The sequence below is a fragment of the Pseudonaja textilis genome, chromosome 1, assembly GCF_049901715.1.
Source record: "Pseudonaja textilis isolate UNSWEBS1 chromosome 1, rPseTex1.2, whole genome shotgun sequence".
NCBI classification, from domain to species: Eukaryota; Metazoa; Chordata; class Lepidosauria; order Squamata; family Elapidae; genus Pseudonaja; species Pseudonaja textilis.
In genome coordinates this window covers 223,128,517-223,149,937 of record NC_141990.1, presented here as the reverse complement: position 1 = coordinate 223,149,937, position 21,421 = coordinate 223,128,517, and the positions used below count along the sequence as shown (strand labels likewise).

General features: G+C 40.8%; 1 protein-coding gene across 1 annotated transcript in view; it reads right to left on the bottom strand.

Annotated features, from left to right (window-relative positions):
• Positions 1-21,421, bottom strand: part of PLEKHG3 (pleckstrin homology and RhoGEF domain containing G3) — a 55,820-nt gene that overhangs the window by 22,991 nt on the left and 11,408 nt on the right. Inside the window, 4 exon segments of the mRNA XM_087926228.1 lie at positions 78-147; positions 1,281-1,381; positions 2,042-2,409; positions 3,028-3,101. Coding sequence (XP_087782354.1) covers positions 78-147; positions 1,281-1,381; positions 2,042-2,409; positions 3,028-3,101 — 613 coding nt within the window.

Below are 21,421 nucleotides of genomic sequence, written 5' to 3'. Positions count from 1 at the left end.
AGAGAAGGGGGTGCTGAACCCCCCAATTATGCACAATCAGAGATGAGCATAAAGCAACATCAGTTTTATCTGCTTACCCTGTGTACAAAACACTGCGCCACAGCAACGGGGTCATTGTGGCAACTATCCAGTTCTTGCAGTAGTTCACTGCATAGAAATTGAAACAGAAAGAATAATTTATCAGTCAGCTCAAGATTAAAAAAAGAAACATGTGATAGAAACTGAAAACACACCCTCACTTATACATACATCCACATAGCAAACAGGGACATGCTGGAGACAAACTTCAAAACAACCCCTTAATACACTGCAGTTTCAGAATTAAATGCAGAACAGCAGGCCATGCAATGGGTTTGGGCCCAGTACCCACCTGCACAAGGGAAGCCTGTCCACCACTGTCAAAGGAACCAAAAACACAAGGCAGATGTTATATAGAAAGAGGGGACACACACTAGCTGAACAACCAGCTGGTTCTTACTCAGGAGCCACTTATATAGTATAGCTGTTAACATTAATAAATTTGGGGTCCTAAACTGAGAATTACTGTACTAAGTTTCTGATAGAGGCAAAGTAATGAGGTAATTTCTGCCCTAGGGACTTACAAGTTTAAGAAGAAAAATAAACACAGGAGAGGAAGCAGATTTGCAAAGTTGGCATGGAACACCTAGTAGCAAATTGGGCTCAATCAGCCCCTTGCTCCTTTGGTTCCTTACAGTTTACTACTCACACACAGAAGACTGTTACTTCTCTGCTCTAGGTGTTTCTAGCCAATCATGATAAGAAGATGCTGTTCTTCACTATAGTGAGGCTGTTTGAACCAGTTCTGGTTCACACATAATACCAAGCCATGTTTTCAGGTTCATCATTATATGCAAACCATACCATGAGTACCAAACTCTGTAGTAGCCTAATATACAAAACCAAACCAAACTGATTGATTCCTGGGTGTTGGTGAAACATCTAGCTTGGCTTTTACTTCTAATAAGCCAAAGTAAAAGGAGACATAATCTCTCTCTGTATGGATTGGTTGTTTAAATCTGGTGGAAAGTGAGAAACCTAAATCAGTGACAGCAAAGACTAGCTGAAGGCAATAACTATTGCATCACCCAAGGCTGTCTCAGTTGGATGGGTTGAAGTGGTGGTACAGAGCTTTATGGGAGTAGCTTTTTTCCTGCCATGCTTTATATTTCAGAGAGGACTGAACCTTTATAGGTGAACTGTGTAAAGTGAGCAACAATTGAAATGACAGGGAAGCTCTAAGGACTATGTGTTATACTCACCTGTTCAGCTCGTAGATGTCTTCAATGTTCCCAAAGAGTGCGCTGACTTGTTCTGGCCGCAATAACAGCTCCTGAGTATCTATGATCTTCCCCAAGTAATTCTGCCAAGTCACATTACACCATGAGCATCATCATGAAAACAGGAAGCAAGAAAAGAGGGCAGACCACCACCACGAGTTCTGACCCAATATTGTGGTAATTGTGGGGGTGGTACCCTAATAACCAGCTCCTCAGGGGAGAATTTATCTTCCCTTGATCATAGCTCCCACTGGACAATTTTTCATGCTTGCACTCTGCCCAGGCACTTCTATCAAGAAGCCATTTCCTTTTCATATAGTATTCCTGATAGCAGATTAGCACAAAAATCACTGCGGGAGCTTTAAATCATGAGGTAAATCATTTACCCACAATGCATCACTTTCACATAATCTGACATGACAGGCAAAAGGTCTTCCATGAAACTGTGTGGGAAAATGGCCAGGATACTATATTCCTATGTGGAAAGGGAACAGTGAAATCCATGGCTGATAGGAAGGCATAAAGGCACTGCCCAGACACAGAGTGGGAGTACTTTTAAAATGAAACGAAAGCAGCTTGAAGTTCTACAGTTCTTCCCAGCTTCCAATCTAGACGACCAAGTTCCCTCTTGGTTAGAGGAAGACTTCAGTGGGCAAATTTAGATGAAGGGAGGACCTTAAGGTATCTACGGTGTGGCAGTGAAGTGATGTACACAGCCCAACAGGCACATTAATCGCACTCACCTCTATGATGCTTCGTAAATCCTGCACATACATGCGTTCGGATTCCACAATCTCCAAGAGAACCCGCTCTAGATAGCTTAGTTTAGAATGAGAGGCAGCCGCAGAAAGAGAAGGGCTCCTCAGGCCTCTCCAGGGCCCTGAAGAGGCATTGTTGTTGGCATTGTTCAGCACTCCAGTCTTCAGGAGCGCAGAAGCATCCAAAGGAGTTTGCGCCATGTTCTTCCAGTCATCCAAAATACAGGGAGCATTGATTAAAGCTGCAGGCAACTGCCTCATTGAATATTCTGAGACATTCATGCTCAGGGCAGTTTAAACTGGGACTCCCTCATCTCTGCCAGGATATGGGACATCCAAGAACCTGGAATTTTCTGAGGGAAGAAAAAACTTATTTTAAAACTGTGAAATGTTCCTCTGTATCTCAAGATGCAGTAGTTATATAACTAAGGAGCCATTTTAATTTTTTGTAATCAATGGGCATTAGTAACCTCTAGATTCTAGTCTATATCAGAGGCATCAGAACACACCAGGCTAATGGGAAAAGAGGTTGCCTGCTCTGCTGGCTTCCTACACAAACTCAGATCCTAAGAGTGCCTGAAACTGCTGTTGTCACAAACGTAAGAAACACTATTTACATACAGCACACATATCGTGAAATGATCTAGCCTACTGTTAAAAGATGGCTGCACATGGAAAGGTACATGTCTAATTTCTGATGGCTTCAAACTATTTATTAAATAGTTCTTTCCCTTATTTCCATCTGACCCAGGGCAAAAATAAAACAATAACCCCAAAATGATACAAATCTATCTGAACAAAATCCAGATGTATTAAAACATGTTTAGCATCACAATCATACGTTGCCTTTGTTAAAATGAAAATTATTGAAATGGGTTGGTCTTTGATCATAAATCTCCCATGAAGCAGCAGTGAGGGACATAATTGTCAACACACTCAGAACCTGAAAGTGAGCTGCTGATGAAACCTACTTGGAGCCTTTTCTGATTCCAATCCCCTGTTAACAGCCATTTGCTGGATTACAACTCCCCCATCTCCAGCTAGCCTGGGAAAAGTTCACCATCTTAAATGGAACTCAGCATTTCACAACCCAAACACATTTTCTCCACAGTACCGGTACATGTCCTGCCATGCCGCATGCTCTCCACCAAACCCTTAAGAGGCTTAGCAGGCAGACAAACAAGTGGCAACAGGCCTGTGTTGTATAGGAACCATATACAATCCACTGCAATTAGTTTCATCTCTCTCTCTCCAGTTTCCCTCCCATTTCCACAAGATGATTTGTTCTGCCTCAAAGTCAACATCTCAAAATTCTTCTGGGCCTTTGTATGAAAATTACCTTGCTTTCTTACAGAAAAACCCATCGCATCCTCACCAAACACTGGAAGGTTCTCCAGGGTATTCGTCTCCTCCCAGACCAGCATCATTCATCATCTCAGCCAGACACTGTAGATGCTAAATGAAGCACGGAGCAACCTGTGAACCCTGAGTAGCCAATGAAGGTGTGGAGCCTTTTGATGTCACTTCTCGAAACCACTCCTCTAGATAAGCACCACACCTCAAAACTGACATACTATATCCCCACTAAGGACTTTGACCAAGACACTTCTTCCTCCTTTTCCTACAAACATAGGAAGGGAAAAAAAGATGCTCAGCTATTCTGGTCAGAAAATACACAGAAGTGCTGTCATGTGTTGCCAAGCCATTTAAGTAGCATCTACACTAATTATGGATTTCCTCCATTTTTCAAGTGGCCTAAGAGCCATGGGTATATGTAAATGAAGCCATTCATCACAAGCAAAATCCCAAATGACTCCTCAGGAACTCTTTGAAGATGGTTATTTTCCAATGTCACCTAAAATTTAATTGTATATTCTCCACTCTTAATTATTCATTTTGATTTAGCCAAAAATATACTGCAGATATATCAAATATTTCCTACTAAATGTCACAAGTTAAACAAAATAATCTGTTTCAATCTGTTTATGAAACATCATAAAAGCAAAATGAAACACAGTGAAAGCTTTTGCTCATCACCACCCATAACAAGAATGTCTAAGAAATCTTTTTGTTTACTAACTAGAGACCCAACTGGAAAAGGATACCTTTCTCTAAAAAGAAGACCATGTTATCTTGATTTTTTTTTTTGTTTAACAAGGAGGCTTTGAATTCGCAAAGCTTGCTTGATTTCTAACCGTTCCAGTGTGCGAATCTACACAAAGATTGCACAAATCTCTTGTCCTAATCACCGTGTCTGGAAAAATCCACACACAGGTTACTGGCAAGGAAAGAATTTCACACACAATTAGAAGCAGCTAAGATTCTTTTGCATGTGTCTAAAGCAGGCTTTATATTATAGGCTTATATATTATCCTTTGGACTGTCACACCCAGAATTAGCAAGACTAATTGCAGCAAACCTGAAGGGATACCATGGTAGGGTAAGTTGTTTCTGAAGGAAAGAGAAAAATAGGCAAACATGTTTGCATGCTGATGTGACGTGCTGGGTCACTATTGTGGTAAACTTGAACTTGAACTTCATGGAACTTACTAATTTCCAAATTCAGCATTACATGATTTAATCTTTAAAAGCCCAACTTCTTAGCCTAATATGCAGCATGCCCTCTGTGTCAAAAATGCCTCTTAGGTAAATCTGATTCAGACTAAAATTTGAGGTTATACTGGTAATTATTAGATCTGGGTAGGAATAATCAGGTCCTTCCTTCCAAAAAGCAAGCAAGAATTGGTGTAATGGTTAAGGCTTCAGGCTAGAAACTGGGAGATCCTGAGTTCAAGTCCCACCTTCACCATGAACATCAGATGGGGGATTTTGGACCAGTCACTCGCTCTCAGCCTAACCTTCCGCACATGTTTGTTGTTGTGGGGAAGACAGAAGGAAGAAAATGTGTTGGATATGCTCACCATCTTATTTGTAAATAAAATAAAGATAGGCTACCTATCTATCTTATCTATCTATCTATCTATCTATCTATCTATCTATCTATCTATCTATCTATCTATCTATCCTGCTACCAAGAAGAAATGTATATTCACATATGCCAGGCATAAATATAACAAGGTTGATCCTAACAGTGCTGTACAAAATCTAGCACAATAGTCAGAAACTTGATGCTGCCAGGAAAAACAACAACCAGCCAGAACAGCACAAGCTGAGATAGAAAAACAGATGAGATGGTGGTGCAGATTCTTGGCGGCAGCAAAAAAAAAAAAGGGGAAAGACTGCTTCTGAACAAATTTGGCAGGGCTTCCCCATTGAGGCTTGGTGTGCTGAGGAGCAAGGGTGATTTGCCCTAAAGCTGGCAGTGAGCTAATAGGGAGAGAGTATGTCCGGCAGACTAAGCAGAAACATGTAGCCACTAAGTGAGAAAAACAGAATTCAACACTCTAGCAATCTATCATGGCTGCTGAAAGTGAAAGGACCGGGTGAAAGGAGCCCTGAGATAATTAGGGCATCAAAAGACATGTAGAGGAGGAAGGAACTACCTTTCCTGAATGTAGGATTTACTTGTGCCAAGCTCTACCCTTGCATTACCTTGAACCTCGGTAAACTCTTCAATATGATCAAAGCAAAGAGAGATTCCACATTGTCTGCATGTATTTTTTCAATAGCACATGGATTACCAATCAGAAAGTTAGGCAAGGCCAGGATAAACATTGAATACAATTTAATTAAATTTTAAGGTTGAAATTAATTTAACATGATAATTCACTGAGTATTAGTAGTTTTCCAATTCTGTTAAATATTAAGATTCAACATGAACTTTTAGAGGCATTCTGGAGCAAGCAGAATTTCCAGGGGCATTTGAGTTCTAAATTCAACTCATCAATTCTTTGCATAAATTATCTTTTTTTTACTCTGCTAAGTTTCTCTAGTTTTATTAAATACTTAACATACAAGAGCCAAGTTTTCTCTCCTTCTACAATTACACGGGCCAATTACAATTACAAATAGGTGTTCTGTTTTAAATCATCATTCAATAATGATGCAACTTCCACAGGATTAGGTAATCAGAATGAATTTCAAATTGTTATTCTTTTGATAACAACCGGCACAGCCAAAATATTTCAGCTATAACATAAAAAGAAAATCACGATTATAAAATTACGCACAGCTTCAGGTATTCCAACTGAAAAAGAACACCCTAAAGCAGGGATAGGGAGCTATGGCCCTTTTATGACTTTGTGGACTTCAACTTCCAGAATTCCTGAGCCAGTCATGCTCAACTCTGGGAGTTGAAGTCCACTAGTCACAGAGGGGCTGTAGTTCCCCAACTCTGCCTTAAAGCAATGCTTTCAAATGGTGGTATGGGACTCAAAGCTAATCTAAGTGGGATGCAGGGTAGTTACTGAAACGTTATGTTAAGACTTTAGAACTTACCATAAATAAAATAGTCGCTGCACGCCTATAAATGGAAACCCTCCTCAGAAAAAAATACGCTTTTTATTCCTACTTTGACTTCACACACTTTTCCAGAAAATGTTACAAAGCAAAAAGGTTTCACTTTCTACCACACCCTGCCTGTGAACTTTCACTAACATCTGATTTGACAAGTTGATGAACTGAATTAAAAGGTAATAAAAATCATTATGTTGCAAGAAATTATTTCACTTTTACTAATGTGATAAGAAAAGAGAGGAAAAAAAACCACCGAAAGTAACCAGTTCATCTTTGTGGGCTTTTCTCTGTCAAGTGATTTTGATGCTCTTTGGAGAAGCACAACAACAATCCCTGCCTGTGGGAATCATTCCTGCAACCACAAATATCCTGTAGGCTTTTACTGATTAGGAACTGCAAAAATGAGAGCTGAGCCCAAGCTGTCAGTCATCCTAATTCTACTATACTGAGATCATGCCTACGCAGCCACTGGCCTCACCCCTCTTTTTCTCAGCAGCAGTTTCACCCCCACGTGAGCATCCCATATCCCATGCTCCATTCCGTTCTTCCATGGAAATGGTACCATTTTCTCTCCTAGTGTCCAACCCAATTGTGTCCCATTCTCATTCTTACATTTGCTCTGTTTGCTTTTTGCGATTAGGAAAAAAGGGGGAAATTCAACCAGTCGCTAATTAAGAGGTGGGGTGAAGACACCTCAAAGCAACTGAGAGCCAGTCTGTTCTATTGGTTAAAGCACCAGCCTGGAAACCAGGAGACTGTGCATTCTAGACTCATCTTAGACATAAAAGCCAGCTGGATGACTTTGACTTTTGTCTGTCAATTCACCTGACTGTGTTATTATTGCAGGGAAAATAGCAGCAGGAAGGGTATTTAGACGTATTCACCACCTTGAGTTATTCCAAGAAATAATATGTGAGAAGAAATCTAAAAAAAATACATAACAAACCTGGGAAATGTAGAGTGATAGTGGCAAGGAATCATGGCTCCTTGGCTATAAGAAAGAGTCAGGAAATGTTGGAAAAAGCCCCCACTAATTGGAAATCCCTATACAAACACCAATTCTAGAGGGTTATTTTTTTTTGTAGTGTTTTCTCTGGGCTGAACCACAGAAAATTGGCTTCCCTTCCCAAGCTCCATGCAGCACAGCCATGTGGAAGAAGGCCAAAGAGACAACCTTAGAAAATAAAGGTGGTTGGGGCTAGAAGCCAGTCCTTCACTCTGAAATACTCTCGGCTGCCCCTCATTCCTCCCCCACAAAAGAGACCTGCCCTATAAGGAAAATGCTTAGGTTTGACATTGAACCAAGCAAGGAAATTGGAATTATTGCTGTGTACAGTAATGGAAATTTAGCAAGATGTACAGAGGAATTATTGAGTGCATCCTCTGCACTTCTATAACTGTCTGGTTTGGTTCTGCAACCCAACAAGACAGACGCAGACTTCAGAGGATAATTAGGACTGCAGAAAAAACAATTACTACCCAGCTGCCTTCAGTCGAGGACCTCTATACTGCACGAGTCAAAAAGAGGGCTGTGAAAATATTTACAGACCCCTCACATCCTGGACATAAACTGTTTAAACTCCTACCCTCAGAGCGACGCTATAGAGCACTGCACACCAGAACAACTAGACATAAGGACAGTTTTTTCCTGAAAGCCATCACTCTGCTAAACAAATATTTCCCTTAACACTGTCCAACTATTTACAAAGTCTGCACTACTATTACTTATTAATCTTCTCATCACTCCTTATCATATATCCCCTCCCACTTGTGACTGTATGACTGTAACTTCGTTGCTTGTAATCTTATGATTTATATTGACTGTTTCCTAGTATGATTTGATTGCTTATTATACCCTATGACTATTAGTGTTGTACCTTATGATTCCTGACTCTCAATGAATGCATCTCTTCTTTTATGTACACTGAGAACATTTGCACCAAGACAAATTCCTTGTGTATCCAATCTCACTTGGCAAATAGAGTATTCTATTCTATTCTATTCTTATTCTTATTCTTATTCTATGTAGCTCAATGGGAAAAATGAGGAAACAGAGTATCTTAGGGAGACTGCAAACTTGACAGAGAAAAGAAAAAGTAGGATTGGATGTGGGTAAGAAAGGGAAAAAGTGTGCCTGGGATGAATGGATCTTGGGTACTAAAATATTATGTCAGAAAGTTAATGTTTCAGAGTTGATCTTGATAGAGGTGTTACAATCATTGACACGTTAACCAAGCTTGAAATGCACTAATCTGCTCATAGGATCTATGACCAGATGTACTCTACTCCCAGTAGCCATTTTATGATGGTTTTCCTGGTTATTTCTTTTAAAGAAAAAGAAAGCTACTTTTGCTTGCGTAAGATTGGGAGGGGACTTTTTCCTCCCACCATGAAAAGCCTCTCCTCTACTTTGTGTGAAAGTGATCCATGATTTTAATGTTTAGAAATTTATTCCAAATTAAAGGCAGCCAGGGGATTTTGGGCTTGAATAAGACTGTGATTTCCAAAGAATACTCTGCAAATTCTAAGTCCATTCTCTGGATTCAATCTGTCTGTCTGACTTTGAAGTGGCAGCAAAGATAAACTTGGCATGACTTTGGAATTCTGATTATGGAAGTTCTAATCTGAGGAGTCACTGGTGGTTGCCAGGAAAACTTTTCCTCTGTCTTGCCTGCCCTCCCACTTCCAAAGCATGAATCTGTCATTTGTACTACAATCCCCTTTTTTTGTTCAAACATCTATTATCAGCAAGTGTTCTGTTTTTCAACTGACTTCTTGCAAGACTAAGAATGAGAAAAACCTGTTTGCCAGTATATCATTCTGCCTCCTAATAAATCTACATAGCAGTACATTGTACGTGAACTGGTATTTAACTGCTTTCCAGCAATTAATGTATAGAACTAAGATTGGAAAGACCTCAGCCTGGAAGCTGAGTGGGTGAGGTTGGCCATCCTCATTTCCTAGCCTAATTTACTTCACAAAACTTTTTGTAAGAAACTTCAGAAGTACTATGTATGTCATTTGGAGCTCCTGGGGAAAAGGCAGGATAGAATTCAAACCATTTATTTCGATGTAAAATGGGCATGAGAATTGCCCCCTGACACTTCAGAAGGCTTGAACAGTTATTTGTCCAACTTTGTGGAGGCTCAAAAGGGTACCAGCAAATCATTAGGTGGGAAAAAGAGTTGCTGGACTTGCATGCCTTTGTCAGAGAGCATTCTGAGCAAAACGCCAATAGCAAAAGCCTATCACAGAGCCAAGACTTCTGCACAACTAATTTTAAATGTTATAGTGCAATGGCCTGGTCCAACTCCACTGGTAGCAGGACTAACCCAATATAGTGAGAAGGAGCATCCTGTGTCAGTGTCTATAGCAGGGGTCAGCAACCTGCAGCTCTGGAGCTGCATGTGGCTCTTTTATCCCTCTGCTGTGGCTCCCTGTTGCAGGTCAGCTCCACAGTTGATAGGGCTTTTGGTTAGGACAGGTAGAGGAAAAAGGACGCTGTGCTAGGAGGAAACTCTATTATTCGGGAACTGCCATAGAGTCTGGTTGGCTCCAGAACTGAACGGGGGCTTCCGATTAGGACCTTTGTGGCTCTTTGACTGTTTAAGGTTGCTGACCCCTGGTCTATAGGATTGGACAGGTGGAGCCCAGGCATTATTTTTCAGGCTACTTAATATATTCAAGATACTCCTATCTTACTGCAGCCTAACAATATTTTTTTCTTTATGGAGCTCATGCATTAGATTATGTAGAACTCGAGAGTTAAACCAAGTCACATATACAGATAGTCCTTGACTTACAACCATTTGTTTAATGACTGTTCAAAGTTACAGTAGACTGAAAAAAGAGACTTACAACTGGTTTTCCCACTGATGCATATCACAGCATCCCCTAGTCACGTGATCATGATTTGGGCACTTGGCAAGTGGTTTACATTTATGACAGTTGTGTTCTTGGGGCACCTAATCACCATTTGTGACCTTCCCAGTGGCTTCCAACAAAGTCAGTGGGGGAAACCAGATTTGCTTGATAACCATGGCAAAAAGGTTGTAAAATTGGGTGAGACTCACTTAAGAAACACATTGCTTAGCAAAGGACTTTCAATCTCAGCTGTGATTCTACATCAAGGACTATCCCTTATAATGATTCTGGCACACTAACAAAGTGGTAGAAATGCCCAGATTTTCATAGTATATAACGAAGAAAAGTGATATGATTGGGTAACAGGCAGCAAAAAAACAAATGAGTGGTAATAAACACTAATGCCAAAGACAAAGGAAAAATAATACTAAGATGTCAAGTCTTTAAAAGATGAGCTTATCTTTTTTTTCTTATAGTATAATATGATAATACAGTATAATATAGTATAGTATAATATAGCATAGTATAATATAGTATAGTATAGTATATTTTTATACAAATGTTTTAAAACAATATGAGTTATGCCAAAAGGAAATGAGGTTTAGTGCCAATATGTAATTCCCAATGACAATTCCGCCCCCCCCAAACCATCTAATGTATCACCAAAACAAATTAATGAAATTGCTTGCTAAAAAGTAATATTTCAGCTACTTGTTATTTCTGATTTTCCAATTCTGCACCTTCCAATTTAAAACTCCACATCAGCCATTGTCAGTAACAGCCATTATTATTAATTAAACAGTTAGGAAGGTTCTCCACGATTGTCCTCATGAGGAAGATAAAATATTTGTACCTTGTGACTCTGTCCTCAAAACCCTTGAACACAATAGAAATACATAATAAAAACACTTGGTTCGCACTTAGCACTAAACTATAATGTGGTTTACTACTTTCTATCCATTCTAATTTAAGGGAGAAATTAGCAACCTTTTCAGGCCCAGAGTACCTTTGTGCAGTGAGTGATATCCTTGCCCCTATTTTCAAAGCACCTGTAATTCTATAATGCATATTCTTTAATACCTTCTTGTTCTCATTCAGACATCAAATGCGGTCAGTTAAGGAAGTTACCCTGTTGAGAGGCAATGCACCCCTAAGTCCTTTCTCACAATTCCTTTCCAACATGCTCGTGGATTGGAAAAAATGAAGAGGTAAAGTACCTCACACAATTTTCAAATCTAGCCAGGGCCAGTTTGCAGAAGTAACAAAATGTGCACCCTTCCCCTCCACCACTTCTTGCTGAAGCAGCTTTGGGTAAATATCTGAAACAGAAACCGATCACTTTATTTTTCCAAATCCAAACCACTGCCACCATTTTGAATTTTCAATTTTAAAAGCAAATTCATCATGATCGTAAAACATGCTCAGTTTTACTATAGTTCAAACACTTTGAAAAGCTGCATGTTAAATACCGGTATCTCTGAAAGAAATCAACTAGCAGCAAAATAGGCTGTGTGAATGACACAAATGATGCCATTCGTCCCTGTGTGGATTCCTACAATCAGCAGTTAGAATTATCACATTTTTGTAGCATTCTGATTTGACCATGGAGAAATTATTGCTATAGATTTATAGTGGTTAGAACACTTTAGAAATAAGAAAACAAGCATACAGGTAATGTTAAAAAGACTTCACGTTACATTGCTTAACTATAAGGTTGACTCAGCCTTCCATCCTTCCAAAGTCGGTAAAATGAGGGCCCAGATTGTTGGGGGCAATATGCTGACTCTGTAAACCACTTAGAGGGGGCTGTAAAGCACCGTGAAGTGTATATAAGTCTAAGTGCTATTGCTATATTTAACTTTGTATGATGATTGTGATCTTCTTAGTTTCACTGTAACTTGTGACTTGTTTCTGCTTTAGTAACTTCAAAAGTTAGCATTAGCTTAAATAATCACAGAATTCATTTTTGTTATTTTAAGTAACTGTTCATTTTTGTTATTTTAGGTAACTATTTTTATTATGTTTGTTTTTAGCAAGGTTTCTAATAAGTAAAAAGTGTGTTCTGACCTAGTGAAATCAGGGTGTTCTTCAGTGCCAAAAACAGAATATTTGGAATGGGAAACATTATTGATAGCAGAGTTCAGATGCAAAAGCAATCAAAAAATTGTAAAAAGTTGGCTGAACAAGTCATCCATACAGGATGTTTTGATATTTCCACGAGATACATCTAATACCGTGTTTCTCACAAAATAAGGCCGGGCCTTTTTTTTTTTTTTGACCCCCCAAAAACAGCTAGACCGTCTTTTCGGGGGTGACTTAATTCCCCCCCCATGCATCCTTGGGCGGGCGGGCGGTGACAGCTTGGATGTTGACCTCGGCGTTGGTGGGGCACTTCGTATCGGAAAACCTTCCGCCACCGTTGCTTTCCCTTCTCCTTGTGTTGCCGTGGCATTTAGAGCAACGCCGCGGCGTTTGGTGCAGCCATGCGCAGCCAGCCAGGGCTCCTCCCTACAACCGGAGCCTGGCAGAGACACTCGGCTTCAGGCACTCCTGTCACTGCCTGCCCTTTGCCTTCGAAGGCAAAGCCAATTCTTTAAAAAACAACGCCCTACTACCGGTACGACAAAGCCTCCCCTGCCCGAGAGGGCAGCCCAACCCCATGTGGGGAGGTGAATCTCCCAGGGCCGCAGCGCAGAATCAGCCCACCCCAGGAGAAGCGCCCAGCTGCCATCCCTGCCTGGTGCCGGGCAGAGCACGAAGAGCTTTGCCTGGGGCGCCCAGTGCAGCTGACAGGCAGGCCCTCCTGCCCGGTGGTGGAGCTCTCGCCAAGGCAGCGAGCGCCTCCCCGCTGGACCCTCCACTCATCCTGCCAGAACCATGCAGCCTGGGCAGAGCCGGGAAAGCAAGCCGCGGGTGCGCGCCTACCTGCCAAGCAAAAGAGCCAGGCCGACCCAAGCTTGGTTTCCTTCCCAAGCCCCTCCAGCCTGAACCCGAAGGGGCCACCAGGAGAGGACACCCAAGGCAGTTATAGCACCCACCCATCCAGGGAGGCAAGGCAACGGCCTGCGCCCTGTCCTCCTCCGAGCTGAGCCCCACCAAATGAGCGCCTCTGCCTGATGCCCATGCCGCTGCAGCGTTTGGAGCTGCCGGTGCGTTTGGAGATGCGTGGGGATGGGGACGGGCTGGGCGAGGGGTGGAAAGGACAGGCGGCTTCAGGCTCTCTCCGCCAGACCCGCCGACCAGGGAAGCAGTGCTGCTGTTGCCTTGCCTCCCTATCCGATGGGTGGGCACTATCATTGCCTCGGGCAGCCTCTCCCAGTGGCCCCTTTGGGTTCGGGCTTTGAGGGACTTGGGAAGGAAGCCAAACTCAGGTCGGCCCAGCTCTTTCGGTTGGCAGGTGGGCGCACACCCACGGCTCACTTTCCCAGCTCTGCCCAGCCCGCATGGCTCTGGTGGGATGAGTGGAGGGTCCAGCGGGGAGGTGCTCGCTGCCTTGGTGAGAGCTCTGCTGCCGGGCAAGAGAGCCCGCCTGTCAGCTGCGCTGGGTGCCCCAGGTGAAACTCTTCACGTTCTGCCTGGCGCCAGGTAGAGATGGCGGCTCGGCGCTTCTCCTGGGGTGGGCCGATCCTGCGCTGCGGCCCCGGGAGATTCGCCTCCCCATGTGAGGTTGAGTTGCCCTCTTGGGCAGGGGAGACTTTGTCGTACCGGTAGTAGGGTGTCGTTTTTAGAAGAATTGGCTTTGCCTTCGAAGGCAAAGGGAAGGCAGTGACAGGAGTGCCTGAAGCCGAGTGTCTCCGCTGGGCTCCGGTTGCAGGGAGGAGCCCTGGCTGGCTGCGCATGGCTGTGCCAAACGCCACGGCGTTGCTTTAAACGCTGCGGCAGCACGGGGAGAAGGGAAAGCAATGGCGGAAGGTCTCCCGATACAAGTGCCCCACCAATGCTGAGGTCAACGCAGGCAGCACCATATCCGGGTATGCAACAAAAGTACTTCCTAACGGCCAGCCCCCTGCCATTCCCTCCCCCCATTTCGCATGTTTAATATAGGCCTTAATTTGAGGGAGGAGCTTAATTTGATTTTATGCCTATAAAGCATGCTGGGACTTCCTATTGGGGGAGGCCCTATTGTTGGAGAAACACGGTAGCTAACGATAAACTACAATGCCCATAGCAGGCAAAGCATCGGAAGAATAGTGACCACAAAGAAAAGCAATTTTTATAGAAATGCTAATAAAAACAAAAGCAAAGCAACTTTTAGGAAGGTTTTTTTTGGAACAAATTACTACATTCCTACAAATTCTATGTCATTCCACTCTCTTTATAGATGCAAAACCATACTCTTCTTTTCCTTAGCTAAAGGAAAATCTACATTTTTATGATGCCATCAGTTTTTATTCTACTTCAATAATTATTAAATGTGGGAATCATTTTATATGTCCACTATTTATCAATGATTTGTCATCAAGTTATGAGTCTTGAAGTAAGCACTTAAAAAAAAACTCCAACATCCAAATAATAATTTTGTTAAGATACATGGAAGATGGGTCCAAAGGAACAAAATCTGGTTTCAGATCCATCATGTCTTTGCAGTTATATCTTGGAAGAAGTGACAAACAGCTGGATATATCGGATGAGGCTATGAAATGGTTTCTGTAGCATTTGCTGAACCCTAAGAAATAACTGCACAGCTAATCCTTTAGCAATCCTCACCACAGCATGATCTCAACAATGGAAGAGCTATACCCTATCACTTTTTGATGCTGATTTTAAAAAAAAATCCAGTGATATTATATTCTACATTAAAGAATGTAGACTACATACAGATTATTTAAATGTTCAAATTTCTACTACATTTACTTATCCAACCCTGAGGTACTATGATCTAACCACAGCAATTCCAAAATACTAATGTAAAAAGAAGCCAATTATCTACACATTTGTTAATAATGATGAGCAAAATTCCCATAGCCTTAAGTTTGCAAATATCTTTAATCAAGGGGGAGCCTGCCAACATGTTCTCCAGGAATGTATCATTCCTTGGCCACCCTGGCCCCTGCAATGACTGCTGAAAGCCAACACATCTGGAAAATAATTCATTGGAGAAAATTGATCCAGTTCCACTTCCTGTGAAGGTGGCTAGACAAGTCATAGTTGTAGCACCACCCTGTGGATAGAATGTCATCAGCAGGGCCTGAAGTGAATTCCAGCAAGCCTTGGCTGGTTAAGAATGGTGCAAAGTTATTATCTGGGGGCTTTACTGCAAAGCTTTTGTGGTTACTAGTGAAACAACTGGCTGGTTGAACTCAAGTATTAACAAGATGCCCGAAATTCCATTGCAACTACTATAAGCGTGTATTTCTGGGTCACCTTTGCATTAAAAGCTAGAGGTAATGAACTTGATTTGACCTCACGACTACCCTGCCTTGTATAGAATAGAATAGAATAGAATAGAATAGAATAACAGAGTTGGAAGGGACCTTGGAGGTCTTCTAGTTCAACCCCCTGCCCTGCTTGGTAGGAAACCCTACACCACTTCAAACAAATGACTATCCAACATGATTTTTAAAACTTCCAGTGTTTGAGCATTCACAACTTCTGGAGGCAAGTTGTTCCACTGATTAATTGCTCTAACTATCAGGAAATTTCTTCTTAATTCTAAGTTGCTTCTCTCCTTGATTAGTTTCCATCCATTGCTTCTTGTCCTGCCTTCAGGTGCTTTGTCTGTGGCTTTTCATAAAACCACGGGAGATGGGAGATCACTGGAGTGGGAAGAACTGAAAATAAGGGAGATGATTAAAGGGCAACTTTGTTCAGGTATGTCACATCATTCTGAAATCCTCCCAAAACTAGGGAAAAGCCCCTAGTGCTTTGGGATTTTCAGAGTGTGAAGTTGTGAGAGTGTGAAATTGTGCTTACGTACAACAACTCTTAAGGCATCCATTTTGCCCCTTAAGATTCCCCTCCCCCAAACCCTTCTATAAAACAGAACCAGGCTTAATCGCCAACTTTGGACCAACCCAGCCAATATATCCAGGCAGGAAGCAGGCACTGGACACCTTTTTCCATACTAGTAGCAGATAAAAGGGTGCAGTATCAATTACTCTATAAATTGCCTATTACTCATAGTGGTTTCAAGGTCCAAAGAAATTCAATAGGACAGGTTTTATCATGACTCTCAGATGCAATATACAGTACAAAGTCCATCTCGGCATCTTTGTAATCCAGCAGGAATGGCTGTCATTCCTCATATATTTCAACTACCAATGGCTGCGTTTGCACACAAAAAAAGAATTCTCTGGAACCATATGGAACAAACCTTATCCCTCAGTACTAAAATATGAGTACAGTACATAGGATATTATATACACTGATAAAATGTATAAGCTAACTTTTCCTGCTAATACAGCAGGATGTAAACTTAAAGTTAGCTTTCAAGACTGATACATCTTCGCTGGTGTTGTATTCTTTTATATAAAAAGAATTAATGCACACAATACAGTAATGATTAGCTTATCTTTCATGACACTCACTATAGGGAGAATTCATTCAGATATATAAAGTACAAATGTATAATATTCTCACCATGCTCTGTCAGCTATGCTAGCAATACTCAATGCCTACATTTATTTCTAAAAAATTAGAATTTTGTTTATATCCCATTTTTTTATAAATAATTCAAGGCAGCAAACATACACAAATAGTCTTTCCTTCTTGTACTTTCCCCACAATAATCACACTATGAGGTGGGTTGGGTTGAGAGAGAGACTGGCCCAAATTCACCCAGCCAGTTTTTATGCCTAAAACAGAACTAGAACTCACTATCTCCTAGTTTTTAGCCCGGTGCCTTAACCACTTGATCAAACTAGCACAACAATTACAAGTGCATATACTTTCACTTAAAACACAAATATTAAAAAAATAATAATCCAAAATTGTTGCATCAGTTTTTTACATCAAACTAAAGTTTAGTTTGTTTAAGCATGTTTTCTTGATTAAATCATGGTTCAGTTTACAACACAAAGCAAAAAAAAAAAAGCTACAACCTTATTATAATCAACCCAGCCTAATATGCTTTTTTCCCTTATCAGAGTTTCAGTTTAGGTAGTAGAGTGGAGGAGGGAAAGCTTTTAAAGGTAATAGCATAAAGTTAACTTGGCACACTTTATTCCAGTTTTCTAAATGTAAAAGCTAAATCAAATCTCAGTTAAGACAAAATACTAGCTGTCCAGACAATTTCCTGATATTCTCTCTGCATATATTTCATTTTATCAATTTTGAAATTTGAAGCAAGGATCTGGGTGGGTTTTGTACAGTGAGTAGTAAAGTAAAGTAGAATAAAGTAAGTAAGTAGAATAACAATTACTATAACCTTCCTTTTTATATAGCAAAGTTGCACTTTATATTTTACTGCTGTAATGTTAACTCCACTCTGATTACACATCAGTATAGCCCCAGACACTTATTGCTGTAATTTAGGCAAGAAATCAGAAAGCAGGCATTGTAGAAAAAACTGCCTACAAGACGACCATAGAAAATGTGTACAGAGCTCAATAATGAGTCACAGGAAGAATGGACAAGAGCAAAACACCATGGAATGTACCTTAAATTCTCTCTTCCGTGAATTGAACTGACACACCTTACTTTACTTCTAGACATGGAAATTGCCTCCCAAATATCAATCAGCAGGAGAGTCATTATTTCAAGCAGCTTGCAAGTGACCACAGGCTTAGCAAACACATATTGGGGACAGGAGGTTGGTTCATAACATACCTAGCAAACATTCTGCCAGAACAGTAATTTTCCATTCAGATGATTCTTGATGTAATCAGGATCAAAAATCAAGATTTATAAATCTTGGGCCAAAGGACTCTTTAGTTTTCAAAACTTCAGATTTCAAAAGTTCCACTCTTAGGAAACCATTCTGATGGGCTCCATCTTGAGATGGAAACCAGATTCCTTTGTTTTCCATTTCTTCCCTAAGGCAGAAAAAACAAACTTGGGGATACTTCAAGGCCCGCTTTGAGGCCAAGAAACCAAATGGAGAAACTCCAGGAGCTCACTAGAAAAGACCTTAAACTGAACAGAGCCCAGAAGGACATGGCCACTGCCCAATCCTCACCCGCTGCTTATTTCAGCATTAAATTGGGAACAAAAACAGATATGACTTCAAGAAACAGGTGCAGCCAATCACAGCTTTTTTGCCAGCTGCACTGAATCAATTATGTGAACTCTATAATGCCATGTTATTTTAACTAGCTTTTGTAATTAAAAAAATCCTGCCACAAAAGATGTCTAGCATGTGTATGATTGGACTGCAATTGTTCTTCAGATGATGTTTGACTGACATCGTCCTCAAAAGCTGCTCTGTGCCCACAAGGAGAACTATATGGGGACTGATAATGTGAGGTAACTATCTGAAACTACATTTTGTTAAATTGGCTTCCAACTGTCACAGAATCAAGAGTTGAAGCCAACTTTAGGGTGGAGATGGAGACATATTTTTTAAAAAATGGGCTTCCCCAACAACCCCACAAGTAGCCTAATTTGAGGTTTGGTCAAATAAGGGCCTGTAGAATAAAGTATTGTACTGTATAGTTTTACTTGATTAAATGGTAAATTAAAAATATCTTAGTCTCTCACTGGTTAAAGTTATATAACCACTTATAGTACTATGGCTGCTTAACAATCAACATCTCAGTATGCAGATAAATAGGTGTTACTACATCTCTCCTGCTCTACAAGGTTGCAACATACGCTTTACTACCCAGCTGAATGTTACAGGCAATTTATTATCCACCTTATTTATGTAGGAAGTTATCACCCACCCCTCTCCTACAAAAATGAAATATCCTAGGAAATATTAAAAAGGCAGAATATTTCTTCTAAAAAGAATAGAAACACAGAAGCAGAAACTTACCTCAGAAGCAGAAACTCAGTCCTCCCCGCACCTTTGCTAATGGACCATTACTCTGGCCAAGGCCAGTCTATTTTACATAACAAAGATCTCCAGGTAGAGGATAGGAATTGCCCAAAGCCCTTTCATTACATCATCATCCAGCAAGGCTCAACCAAGCCTGGGACTCAGGGCAGCTTACAGAGTTGCTCCTACATGGCCCCATGGGAGTCTGACAACCAATCAGAATACAAGCTCAAATTCAAATCCCAACAGAGGCACACTCAGCGTATCAGCCCTTCCTTCTTTTCCTTCACCTTGAAGCATGTGATCATCCTTTTCACTTTGGAGCTCCAAGGCATGTGATCCTGTCCACCATTAAACCATCTTTCCAAACAGCCTCCATGTTTCCAGTGTCTTTTCCCCCACTTGGAACTGAACTCAGAAGGATATTTCTTCCAACAATTAGGCATCCTATGCAAATGTTATAAACATTCACAATTGAGTGCCTACATGTTAACACTACAGAATACCAATGAATCAGCCAATAACTCCCACAATATCACATTCTTCTAGAAAGGCTCCAGAAGTTGCTTTTTACCATAAAATGCTCCTTTGCCTCCTTAAACAGTTTTATAGGGAGTCAGACAACGCTCCTTTTGTAACCTTGTGTTTCCTCATTATTTCCTCCAGTTTTTTTTCCCCCACATAAAAGGAAGAATTACTCCATATTCCCCTTTCTTTAATGGGAAAAGAGAAAGTAGCTGCACAACACCTACAAATCATTCATCTGGAAATACCCAAGGTAATACAAAATCATAACTTCCTTTTTTCTTTTTTTACAACAAAGCAGATTTTTTTTAAAAAACTGTTACGGTTTTATTAACCAGGGCCTCTCTTTCCCATAGTTTTCACCCCTTTAACATTTGCCATAAAGGTTGGGCTAATGTTTATAAAATCCCTGCCAGAACTGGTTGGATCCAACCTCTATTTTCAAAAAGGGACAAGTGAACTTGGTTTCTAGGAGGCTCTTGGCTAGCTTTGCTGCATTGGATTTTATGGAACAAAGGAAAGCTCTCACACCTGTTGTTGCCCTTTTCTGAACAAACACAGCCCAAACTCTCCAGTAAGCAAAAGTGAAGGCTTCCTAACCTCTATCCTTCTTCACATTACAAAGGTCAATGGCCTTCTTGAAGCTCCCAAGTTTCTGGCAGCCTGTTTGGTGATAGACAAAGTATCACTGATGTTGGCATCTAACCACACTTTTCTTACAAAAAGAAAAAGAAAAGAAACTTGGTGCATGCATCTGGCATGCACAAAGTATGAATGCCAATTATGTTCCAAATCTAATTTGAATTCACCAAATGCTCAGTCAGAAAGCAACCGGGATGTGGCTAGCCAGGATGGGGTGGCTAGATGTTAATGACACAGGACTCTGCAGTTTTATGGTAGAAGCAATGTAATTTCAGCAGGTGCCACTTGCATGCCAAATTATACCTGTTCCAATTTCCACTTCTCCCTACTATTAAAGGTGCAGGAAATTTTTTCTTTTACCTCTGATCCGCTGAGGCCAAGAAGAGAAAAGAATAGCACTGGCAAACCATACAATAGTGTTTCCATGACTCAAGGGATGACCCATTTCCCATATGTTTGAGTGTACACTTTAGTACATTTTTGCTGTTTTAAATATCAGTTTTTGATATTTACTAAAGTTCACTGAAAATTTTCTTAAATATCAAAGATATAAGGGACTATAAATGATTTTAGGCTGCAATAAAATAATAATTATGAAGAATCTCCAACTACTGTATATACATTAGGTCTTATTTCTGAATCAGTACCTTAACTTACACATAGTAAGCCATAATTTGTAAAATAAACAACTGGATAGTTCATGTAGCTTGCTGAGTCATACAACCAACCATGTGCAGACCATAATGGCTGGGAAAATACATGCTCCTAAACCATTATAGGATTTGTACAATTTCAGTTATGTACAGGTAGTCCTTGACTTACAACAGTTCATTTAGTGAACGTTCAAAGTTACAACAGCACTGAAAAGAGAGACTTATGACCATTTTTCACTGCTGCATCCTTTGCAGCATCCCCATTATCATGTGATCAAAACTCAGGTGCTTGGCAACTGGTTCATACTTATGACCATTGCAGCTTCATGTGGTCATGTGATCTCATTT